This window comes from Mustela nigripes, chromosome 7 (assembly GCF_022355385.1).
Source record: "Mustela nigripes isolate SB6536 chromosome 7, MUSNIG.SB6536, whole genome shotgun sequence".
NCBI lineage: Eukaryota > Metazoa > Chordata > Mammalia > Carnivora > Mustelidae > Mustela > Mustela nigripes.
In genome coordinates, this window is record NC_081563.1 from 50399939 (window position 1) to 50412382 (window position 12444).

Sequence of the window (12444 nt, forward strand, 5' to 3'; positions counted from 1 at the left end):
CAGATGTAGTGAAAAGAAGGGCCATCTGTACCCCAATGTTCATAGCAGCAATGGCCACGGTCGCCAAACTGTGGAAAGAACCAAGATGTCCTTCAATGGAAGAACGGATAAGGAAGATGTGGTCCATATACACTATGAAGTATTATGCTTCCATCAGAAAGGATGAATACCCAACTTTTGTCACAACATGGACGGGCCTGGAAGAGATTATGCTGAGTGAAATAAGTCAAGCAGAGAGAGTCAATTATCATATGGTTTCACTTATTTGTGGAGCATGACAAATGACATGGAGGACATAGGGTAATGGAGAGGAGAAGGGAGTTGAGGAAAATTGGAAGGGGAGGTGAACCATGAGAGACTATGGACTCTGAAAAACAATCTGAGGGTTTTGAAGGGGCGGGGGGTAGGAGGTTGGGGGAGCCAGGTGGTGGGTATTAAGGAGGGCACATATTGCGTGGAGCACTGGCTATAGTGCAAAAACAATGAATTCTGTTAGGCTGAAAAGAAATTAAAAAAAAAAAAAGGCAAAAAAAAAGAAAAAGAAAAAGAAAAAGAAATCCTGCTCAGAACCATTAAAAAAAAAAAAAAATCTTGCAATTTGCAATGACATGGATGGAACTAGAGGGTATTATACTAAGTGAAGTAAGTCAATCATAGAAAGACAATTAACATATAATCTCACTGATATGAGGAATTTGAGAAACAAGGGAGCCAGACCAGGACTCGATCCCAGGATCCTGAGATCATGACCCAAGCCAAAGGCAGACGCTCAACCAACTGAGCCACCCAGATGCCCCAAATTTGACTTTTTGTAAAGCTTCATTTAATGTGTCTTAGTATTTCATTATTTCTCACTATATTGTATAAATTCCTAGAAAGGTGATTGTGCAGATACAAGGATAGTGCCCCAAATAAACAATTTATTTCAAAATAGTCATATCTTACATTTTAGGTTTATTTATTTATTTATTTATTTTTAGGTATCTTTATTTATATAAGACAAGCCTAAGGCATGCAAATTAGAGGGAATTCTTTGTATCTTTCTTATCTGACTCATTCATACCACAAATCTGCTATTTTTCTTTCCTTTTCTAGTGCTATAAGTGAGAAACTTCTTTCACAACTAATTTTCTCATAACAAAAATTTTAACTTGAGCATATGTCTTTATTCCAGGGACAAATCAGAGCTCCTAATCAGTTGGTGGCCTTACTTACACTTTCGTAATTACTCTTATTCTTTTTAGCCTTACCGTTTAGACCTCTGAATCATTTCCTTCTTCCCAATAGGCCTGTTCTTTCGGGCATCCAGGAAGCCTAAGCATGAAAAGAAGGGGTTTTCAGGAGATAGCGTCTTAATAGGGAAGGGTGTGTTGCTCAAAAGCTATGAGAGGGAGCTGCTGGGACCTGATGCCCCTACCTTGAGCTGACAGTACTGGGTGGTGAGCAGTGGCCAAGGCTAAGGCCAAGGTTAGACTATGGGGGCTATGATAGCAGGCTCCTGAAGACACAACATGCTGTGGCACAGACTAGGGAGTGTGAACAGAGACACTGGCCAGTTTATAGGTAAGGCTGAGATGAAAGCATTAGGTCACACTTGTAGTTTTCACAGTGCACATATATTATTTTCTGGAGATCTTACATCTAGCAGAATCATTAGGAGTGCAGAGTCTAAAGCGAGACCATCAGGGTTCAAATCCCAGCTTATCAGGTGTATACTCTTGGACAGAGGACTTAAGCTCTCATTGTCTGTTTTCCCATTTGTAAACCAGGGTTATTAATAGTATCTATCTCAGGGAGGTGTTACAAGCATTACATAAGAACAGTGTCTGGGCAAAACATGTGAGGGTTACATATCATCATCATCATCATCATCGTCATCACAACCTTCCCCCCCCCCCCCCCCCATGAAGTTGGCAATCCTGGAACTTGCTCACGGACCCACAGCTGGCTTATAAAAATACCATTCTCACTGTACACTCTGGTTTCTGAGATGCAGTGACAGGGCAGGAGGACCTGGGGCTTTTGTGGATCATGAGAGCGCTGAGTACCACATGGGGCAGGTTTTGCTGCCCAGGGAGAGTGGAGACTCAGCAAGCTAAGAGTCCCTTTCTATCCCTGTTAACTGGGCTGGCACTGAGACACGCTCCCTGTTGGGGGGAAGCAGCCATGATAGGAAAGCGAAGAGGCAGAGGGTACCTCTTTTCAGAAGCGGGCGCACAGGGTCCCGGCCCTGCCGTTCTCTCACAGTGTTGAACAGGGCCTCCCGCTCGCTCTGTAACATGTTCTGCAGCTTCCTCTCCTGGACTATCAGCTTCAGACGCTTTATCCGCTCCCCAGAGCGGGAGATGAAGTCAGGTCTGTGAAACTGAAGGGATTCCTGAGGGGGAGAAAAGGATCCCTGACCTCACATGAATGATGCAGTCTGTTCTCTAACGGCTTGCAAAAAAGCCGGCCCCACAGTGGTTTGAAGAGCCTGTTTCTACAGTGCAGAAACTATGTAGAGCCGAAGAATATTCTAACAACTCCTAGGGGGCGGGGGGCGGGGGGGGGGGGGCGGCAGACCATCGGAGGTGTCAAAGAGTGCCTCTGCAGCAAGCCGAAAACTACAACCTTGGCAACTTTAACTGTTCTAGATGTCACTCAGCCCACTGTGCTATTTTAAATTTCCCTTCCAACAAATACATTATTAAATGACATTTCTTTCAGCTCCCAAGGTACATGTAAAGAAAGGACTTTGTGCCTTTTCAATCCCGTGCTAAGTAGGCACAGGAGTTCTGTAAACGGAGGAACACATGTAAGGCTGACAATAGTATCAGGCCTCCAGAGCGCGCCACGTGCAGGAACCCATGAACCCCGTGAGCAGCAGCATCACAACACCCTCCCTTCCCTTGCCTTGTCCCCAGGTGCAGGGGGCAACGCCCAGTCTGCAACGGTTGACAGTAAGGCAGCCTCTGATTAACGATGAGAGTAGGAACAGCTGAACTGCGGGAGCGGGTGGCTAGAAATGAGGGTTACATGACTGATCTTCAGAAGGCCAAGTCACAGTCTTAGCTTCTTTGTATGTCCCCCTTTGACCCCACAGCTAAAATTAACTCAGTGTCACTGCACCTGTAGCGTTGCTCTCACAAACGGCTTCGGTGGCTCTCTGCCTGGGCCTGCTAGTGCCCCGTGGCTGTCCATGTGCTGTCCCTGCCAGTTGTGTTCCCGCAGCGGTTCCCTCCACGGTTTGGTGTTGGTTATTGGTGCAAACCAGCAGATACCAGGGCCATGATGCTTGGGCAGGTTTTCTTTAGGACCGGACTTCACATTTTCCATGGGAACAAACCATGAAACTCCTACGGGAAATATTTTAAAAAAGAAAAGAGATTTCCCATTGTGCTCATCAAAGATATGTGTGTAATATAGGCTCTCGGGGGCTCAGCTGTCAGAGGCCACCAGGATGCCCTGGAGTTGGCTAAACTAGCAGCATGACTGTAATTTTAGTACTAGAAGATGTGCCAAGGTATTGTTTGGGGAGATGGGGTCAACAGAGTCATTTAGAAATAAAGAATCTTAGCATTATGAGAGACTGGAAATTCATTAGTTCTTTGGCTACGAAACTGGAATTAGAAACTGACCTTCGCAAAAGCTGTGCTTGTTCTTCCTTAACTTTTTGTCCCCAAGATAGTTGGCAAGAAGTCTTTTCTCTGCTATTTTTTCTTCTGACCAAGAAGTCACATCACTGTCCTCTTCTATTCTAGCCTCGCTAGAACTTGGAGTTGGGAAAGTCATCCCCACATCTCGGGTGTGTTTTTTGACACCATTCACAATCTCCAAGTTACCTGAGGAAAAAGATCCACAGTATTCTGGGAGTAGCCTTGAGACTTAGTTGACATGTGTATTCAATTCAGTAAATGAAAACTGTAAGCCTTCAAAAATGCAGGCCTCCTCTGGGTGGTGTGGAGGGCTGAGTGTGAGAGAGACAGAGAGGAGGGGAGGGAGAAAAAGAAAGGGAAGAAGGCAAGGAAGAAAGAAAGAAGGTTTTTACTTCTAAGTCAATTTAGATATTAGAGGGAAAAAAAAACAACTAACGTGGATTCAATGGATAAAGGTTTCAGTTTTTTTTTTTTAAAGATTTATTTTAATTTATTTATTTGACAAAGATAGATAGATAGAGATAGAGAGAGAGAGAGAAAGAGAGAAAGAGTGTGCGTACATAAGTAGGGGGAGTGGGAGAGGGAGAAGCAGGCTACCCAGTGAGCAGGGAGCCCGATGTGGGACTCAATCCCAGGACCCTAGGATCATGACTGAGCTGAACGCAGACACTTAATTGACTGAGTCACCAAGGGGCCCAGGATTACAGTTCTGATCCCAAGTGAGGAAGATAGCTAATGCTTATTGTCCTACTGGCAGTCACCCAGGTAAGGAAGAGGCTGACAGATACTAAGTCAAGACCTGAGGGGGAAAAAAAAAACCAACACAAGGGCAACGTTTATTTTTGTTGTATAAAATCAGAAGATAGGGCGCCTGGGTGGCTCAGTGGGTTAAGCTGCTGCCTTCGGCTCAGCTTATTTATAAATAAATAAAATCAGAAGATATAGAAAAAAAGTGAAAAGCCTCCTTTACATTCCTGTTTTCTTTCTTTCTTTTTTTTTTTTAAAGATTTTATTTATTTATTTGACAGACAGAGATCACAAGTAGGCAGAGAGGCAGACAGAGAGAGAGAGAGAGGAGTTAGCAGGCTCCCTGCGGAGCAGAGAGCCTGATGTGGGGCTCGATCCCAGGACCCTGGGATCATGACCTGAGCTGAAAGCAGAGGCTTTAACCTGCTGAGCCACCCAGGTGCCCCTACATTCCTGTTTTCTATTCATTCAGTTTGTAACCCCATGGTTCCAGAGAATTTTTTGCACACATTCAAGCAACTATCTTCCTTTATTTTTAAAGTACTTTGCTTTTCCTTTTTAATTATCAGTGTTGGAGATCTTGTCATCTTAGTAGAGAGAGAGTGTCCTCACACTATGCTTCATGATATGGACATATGATAATCTATTTAAGCAGCTGGCTATTGATGGATATCTAAGTCGATTTAAATTTTCGGCTATAATAAACACTACTTCAGGGGCGCCTGTGTGGCTCAGTGGGTTAAGCCTCTGCCTTCGGTTCAGGTCATGATCCCAGGGTCCTGGGATCGAGCTCCGCATCGGGCAATCTGTTCAGCAGGGAGCCTGCTTCCTCCTCTCTTTTTGCCTGCTTGTGATCTCTGTCAAATAAATAAATAAAATCTGAAAAAAACAAAAAAAACAAAAAAAACAAAAAAAAAAACCCTCTACTTCAATGATTAATTCTGTACACTTGTCATTTTGCACATAGGCAAAACATACCTATAGGCTAAATTCCAAAAGTAAAAGTACCAGGTCAAAGTAATTTTGATTGAAACTGCCAAATTGTCTGTAGGATTGTATTCCCAACCAGAACGTATGAGTACCTATTTCTTTACACTTGTGCCCACAAACTTACTACCAGACCTAGATTTCTGCCAGTCTGATAGACGAAAAATGGGAGTTGAGTATAGTTTTAATCTTCATTTTGTTTTGAGGCTGAGTATCTTAATATATGTTAAAGATCTACTGGTATTTTAATGGAAATGTTTCAACTTAGGTAATTTACCTGCTTGTATGCTCTTGTTTAACATTTGTACATTTTGCTTGTTGCCAAGGGTAGAGCTTGAGCTCCAGAAACTACTGGTAGATGAAACAGAATCAGAAGAAATCACATGGTCTGGCACCTGGAAAAACAAAGAGGAGACCCTGTTACTACCTGTAGTCAATCGTACAGTCACCCACAGGATAAGAAAACACACAAGTTACCAAGAGCACTTTTTCACTGGATTCCATTTGTTGAGATCAAGTGGCCAGGAAGCTTGTGACAATAGGAATATTTTCCAGCACCGTTTATAAATGGGAGAGGAAAGCTGCTGCTATTGGATAAGGGCTTGAGCTGTTTTTTTTTTTTTTTTTAATATTTCATTTATTTATTTGTCAGGGAGAGGGGGAGAAGGGGAGAGAGAGAGACAGAGAGAGAGAGCACACAAGCAGGCAGAGAGGCTGGCAGAGGCAGAGAGAGAAGCAGGCTCCCTGCCGAGCAAGGAGCCCATGTGGGACTCGATTCCAGGACTCTAGGATCATGACCCGAGCCGAAGGCAGTGGCTTAGCCCACTGAGCCACCTAGGCGTCCCAGGGCTCGAGCTGTTTTAAGAAGGGAAGACATGTTGGCTAACTGAACATAATAAATGAATAAACAGATAATAAACAATGACTCTGAAAACTAAAAAAACAAAAAACAAAAAACAAAAAAAAACAAGATAAAGAAAAAGAAGGGAAGATATCAAGACTGAGTATGTTCATGGGACTTGAAAAAACTGAGGAAGATGCTAGCCAAAGATTAGGGTGGTGGGTCTTCAGAATGAAATTCTGATGAGAGATAAAGAGGGCTAGGAATGACTAAACGTGGTGGGGGGAGGTGCAGAGGGTGCTCTCTAGTAAGATCAGACTCAGAAACTTACACACAGGTAAATGCAAAGAGGCGAAAGGCCCCATGAGAAGCCCCAAGGGACTAGAGTATTACAAAAATTATTAAAGAACCCAAAAGGGCTTTATAATTATGTTCAGAGCAATTAAGAGCAAAGAAGGACAACTTCATGGATTGAAGTTGATGGTGGAATGTTAAGTGAAAGACAAAAAGATGATCAAAATATAGTATGAAACATTATTTCTTAAACTTGTTCATTTCAACAATCTCCTGGGGGATAAGGGTCCTAACCCAGGACAATGAGGTGGCATCTCTAGGTGAGGGGTATGGGCATTTATATTTTTTATAAATGCCAGGTACTTGTCTACTTAAGCAAGTTTGGTAAAGGTGAACTGAAGGCCAAGTTAGGAAAGGAAACTAAGAATGTTCGCTGCCTGAACTAGATAAACTATATTCCAGGGCCCTCAGGAAACTGAAATAGTTTCTTTTAGAAACTTGATATCTGGAGACAAGAAATGTTTTAACTTTCAAAAAGATAGGCATTGCAAACTGGATTTAACAATGACGACACGTGAAATTCTAGAATGGATCACCAATGTAATAATCTGCAAGCGTTTGGAGGTCAAAGGAAAGATGAGCACATTTCAGCTAGTGCTCAGGAAGGCAGGCAGAATAAGCCCTGCCAGGTTAGCCTGGTTTCTTCTAGTAGATATGGTCACTAACAGGTCAGCTGAAAGAATGTGTGGTTGAGTACAATTAGATTTCAATAAAATGACAAAACTTCTCATGACATCTTTGAGGGCAAGATGGGAGTTATGTGGGTTAAATGATAAAATAAGTTGGTAGAACTGTAACTGGTTGAACCACTCTTACCAAACATTATTAACACAAAGAGGCCTTTTCTGAGTGTATTTCTTGGATCCAACAGCAAGTATTTACTAAGCACTAAACACTAAGTGTCCAGTTACTTGGTTTGCTCTGGCTATTCCTTTTCAACATTTCATATATGTGACTTGGAGATATGGGAAGCAGGTGATTTCTCATATGGTCCCTATCTGGGAGGGCCTAAATGACTGTCAAGATCCAAAATAATAAACAGGAATGATGCTAAATCAAACGAGGGGTAATTGTAAAGCCCTACATGTTAGGCGGGGGGTGGGGTGGGGGTGGCGATAACTTTGACACAGTAGAAAAAGCTCTGTGTCTGGAGTCCCAAGACTTAAGTCAGTCTCAGATCCTCCCTTCACTAGTTGTCTGTACCCAAGAACACAGAATAGATGTATATATTTGGGGTTTTTTTTAGTCTTCTCTGTATATATAAAACATATATATATTTTATTTATTTGAAGAGGAAGGGGAGAGAGAGTGTGTGCACAAGCATGGGGTAGGGGTAGAGGGAAAAGCAGACTCCCCGCTGAGCATGGAGCCTGACCCAGGACCCTGAGATCATGACCTGAGCTGAAAGCAAGAGGCAGATGCTTAACTGATTGAGCTACCCAGGTGCCCCCCTCCAAATCAACCGTATTTCTATATTCTAGCAATAAACAGTCTGAAAATAAAATTAAGGAAACAATTCCATTCAAAACAGCATCAAAAAGAATGGAATATTCAGGAATAAAGTTAACAACCGAAGTGCAAGGCTTGCAGACTGAAAAATGCAAAATATTGGCGGAAGAAACTCAAGATCTAAATACATACTGAGACATTCCACATACGTAACTTAAAAATGGGCTTAAAGGGCGCCTGATGGCTCACTCAGTTGAACATCTGACTCTTGACTGCAGCTCAGGTCATGATCTCAGAGTCCTGAGATTGATCCCTGTGTCAGGCTCTGCTCTGGGCGTGGAGCTGCTAAGATTCTCTCTCTTCCTCGGCTCCACCCCCCTGTTCTATGGTATATAAGTTATACTTCAATAAAGCTGTTTTAAAAATCTCTGTGAAGATGTGCAAGAACTGACACTGAGTTGCTCTGGAAAGGAGTGCTATGTGCCTGGGGAACAGGAGTGGGAAGGACGTCCTGTATCAAATACTCTTTTTATACATTTCAAGTTTTGTATGATGTGGTTGAACTCCCATTTAAGAAGTGAAAATAAAACAAAAACATACAGGAAAGAGTGCCGCTAAAGAGGCTTTGTGGCTCTGGTGAGCTCAACAGAAGGAAAACGTATGTTAGGCCAAAGAAATGTTCCAGCCATCAAAGGGAAGGTGATAAATCCGCTGTCAACATGCTCTCACCATCTGAAGCACAACACACTTAGTTCGGAGATATGTTTAAAAATAAGGTACCGGCAAACTTAATAGACCCAGGAAAGCTGCCAGTTTCTAGGAAAGGGGAGTAGACAGCATGCCCTGTGAAAAATGGTTCAGAGTGAAGACCTGAGAGGAAACACTTCCAGGAAGGAAATGGGAACCCAAGATGAAGACTGGACCTACTTCCTGTGCCTTTTGAAAGCAAAGCTGGGGACAGAGCTTTGCCAGGGAGTGCAATTACTGCAGATCTTGGATCTCTAGAGGGTAAGACCTTTGATAACAGAGCCTCAGACACACGAATGAGCTGCCCGTGCGCAGAAAGGCAATGGTGGGGCTCTGCAAGCAGAGCCTTGAGGGCCTCGTGGTGCACACGCAGTGGAAATGACGATCGCTTCCAAGCCCGAGTCCCCTGAACATCCCAGGGGCACAGCCAGTCAGGGTATGCACCACTGGGGGTGAAAAACAGATGTCTACATCTGATTCAAGGAGGGGCTTTGGGGTGTGTGTTTCTGTTTCTAGTTTGAATCTCTTTTGGATTAATTCTTGCCTATAAAATGTCACAAACATTTAAAAATAGAAAAAAGTCTAAAAATAAATTCCTTCATAATAAAATATATTTAGTTAGCTGTCTAGGATGGTGAAAACCCAAAGGACAGACAAAGACAAGGGTTTTCAAGGATGTGCAGAAGCTGGAGCCCTCACATTCTGCTGGTGAAAATGCAAAATGGTGACAGTACTTTGGGTAACAGCGGGCAGTTCCTCAGATGGTTTAATGTGGAGTTAGCATACGCTCCTGCATATATCTGCTCCCAGGCATCTGCCCAAAGAAATGAGTACATACATCCACACAAAACTTGGAAGGACTGTTCCCAGCTGACTTAAGAATAGCCAAAAAAGTAGAAGAAATCCAAGCATCTGCTGACCGCTGAGTGGATAAATAAACTATGTAATGGAATATTATTTGGCAATAAAAAGGAATGAACACACTGCTACAAAGTAGATGAACCTTGAAAACATTGAGAGAAGCTAGTCACAAAAGATCACATACTGCAGGATTCCATGTATAGGAAATGTTCAGAAGCAGAAAATCCACAGAAACAGGAAATAGATTAATAACCACAGCCCGGGGCTGGGGCAGGGGTGAGAGGTTGCAGAAATGCAGAGGGACTTTGCTAATGTGTACAGGGTGTTTTCTGTTTGTTTGTTTTGTTTTAAAGACTTTATTTATTTATGACAGAGAAACAGCAAAAGAGGGAACACAAGCAGGGGGAGTGGGAGAGGGAGTAGGCTCCCTGCTGAGCAGAGAGCCTGATGTTGGGCTCAATCCCAGAACCCTGGGATCGGGACCTGAGCTGAAGGCAGACGTTTAACAACTGAGCCACCAAGTACTGGGTGTTTTTAGGGGGCATGGGAAATGTTTAATATTAGATTGGGGGATGGTTGCACAACTCTGTGAATAATATTAAAATCCCTTAAACTACACATTTTAGGTGAATTTTATGGTATGTGAAAAATCTCAAAAAAGCTGTAAAAATGTGTTTATTCATTATGCAAACAAATAATGGAGGTAATGAAGACTTATTTGGAGAATAAAACTTATGTTCTGTGGTCCTACATCTCCTGTTAAGTGAAATAAGAATAGTGGAAGCGGACCAAAGTGTCATTTTCATATAATAAAGCATGAACAATCCCAACAAAAACTTGGGCCCTGGATGTTGTCGGTATGACATAGCACTATCCACACTGTGATGAGGGCCGGTGCAAACTGTCAGAATCGTGCAGTGATGCCAGGATGACAGCCACAGTGTCACAAAAATCATCACAATGCATAGGCCTCACTGGGTCTGACAATATGTGCTGATGCCCCACCAAGAGACATCACATCAGTTCTGCCGCATTCATTTATGGATGCTGTTGGTAAACCAAAACAGTCACTCCTTTAGTCCATGGGAGAGTCTCAGGCATCTCCTAGGATAATCTCATCATCCCTTAGGGCCTCGGTGTGAATCAGCTCACTCAGGCCTCTGCAATGAGGCTTACATGAAAAGATTTAAGTGACTACACATCAGCTGACATCATCAGCCATCATGGTTTCACGTTTTCTATTGCAGGGAGTCTTGAAAAAAGACAAATGCTGGTGGGCTGGCTGGCTGCGGTTTTAATTTCTAGTATTATGATAGCAAACTCACCTGCCAATGTCTTATTCCACAATGGGAAAAGAAAAGAAAATAACTCCTACCATCTCAGGCTTTTTCAGTACTGTTCAGTTTAATTAAAATCTAGGTCAGACTCAATTCCCACATTTATTGAGCAGAGATACCTTCAGATAGACCCACCCCCCCAAAAGCTTTTCAATTAAAAAGTTACTTTTTTAGGTAGAAATTGGGCTGGGAAAATATATCTAACATAGGAGAAAGGTCATGTTTCCTTACATGAGCCTATATAGCTCTTCTTCATATAAGAAATGTGTTATTGCTACATTCTGCCAGTCAGATGCCTGCTGGGAGATGCTTTTCTTTCAGAGCAATGTGTTTATGCTAGTTCATTTATAACCACTGAAGTTTAGGATCAGAGATATACAATGATAAGACTATGTCAAAATAGGAACCAAAGGACAGTCTTTTCTTGTGAAGAGTTTTTAGGTATATGTAGATCACATGTCAACTGTAGTTTCAATAATAAAATTTACTAACCAGTAAAGGGTGACACAATCACAAACTGTTTGTCTAAAACACAAAATTTTGATATAGATTGTATGGACAGTAGTCCTTTGATATAAATTTATTGATCAGAAACCCGATTCTATCACAAAGTTTTATATAAGAAATTGGTACAGATTGAGCTTATAGAAGCAGGAACTCAAGTGATAACTGCTTGTTATTCACCTTTAAAGAAGCAGAACTGGATATTTTTTTCTGCAAGTCTGGTAGGTAAGAACTATGAAAAGTCCTTCTCAAAACATTAAAAAGGCATTATGCCTGCATAATAGGTCCTTAGAAAATTTTTTCATTAATCTTCTTTCAGACTAGAAGACTTATTTCAATTATGTATTACTTTATTGAACTTGTTCAAATATACCATTTCCCTCTAAATATAGATTTAGTCACACCCCATAACTTTTGGATTTGTGCCTTTTCTGTCTCTGATGAAAAAAAAAGTGTATTTTCCATTTTTAGTCCTTCTGTAACAAAAAGGATTAGAATGAGGCTTTAAAATTTTTATCTTCTTAAAGAAAAAAAAATTATAACTATTAAATTCCAACTTTATTGCATTGTGGTTAGAAAATACAAGCTTAGTTATAAATCGTCTACTTTGGGGATTTGTTGACATTTTGCCTAAGTACAATTAATTTTTGTAAATATTCCATGGGCATCTGGAACTAGTGCTGTGTTTTTGGAATAAAGTTTTATAAGATATTTTAAATCAATCTTAATATTGCTAGCAAAATCTTCCATTACTTTTGTCTGTTACAAGTTAAAATCTGAAAAAAATCAATTAAAGTAGCTTATTCTTGCACTTTTCACATTCTCTATTTTAACTGCATCTGGATGAATGGAAAATGAATGCATTCTGGTTGAAAGCACAACAGTAATTTTAGAAGTCTCAGACTCTTCCCTCCTTTTGACATTACAGTGGGGATAGTGTAAATAGATTCTCAAGACAAGTAACATTAAACTAAAAATGAAA

At 41.6% G+C, this 12444-nt stretch overlaps 1 protein-coding gene across 1 annotated transcript in view; it reads right to left on the reverse strand.

The window, feature by feature from the left end:
* The window catches only part of ALMS1 (ALMS1 centrosome and basal body associated protein), a 197964-nt gene that overhangs the window by 2924 nt on the left and 182596 nt on the right, over nucleotides 1-12444 (reverse strand). The window contains exons 18-22 of the mRNA XM_059405835.1: nucleotides 5647-5764; nucleotides 3618-3821; nucleotides 3109-3335; nucleotides 2197-2377; nucleotides 1251-1314 (exon numbers count right to left, since the gene is read on the reverse strand). Coding sequence (XP_059261818.1) covers nucleotides 1251-1314; nucleotides 2197-2377; nucleotides 3109-3335; nucleotides 3618-3821; nucleotides 5647-5764 — 794 coding nt within the window. The remainder of the gene's footprint in view (nucleotides 1-1250; nucleotides 1315-2196; nucleotides 2378-3108; nucleotides 3336-3617; nucleotides 3822-5646; nucleotides 5765-12444) is intronic.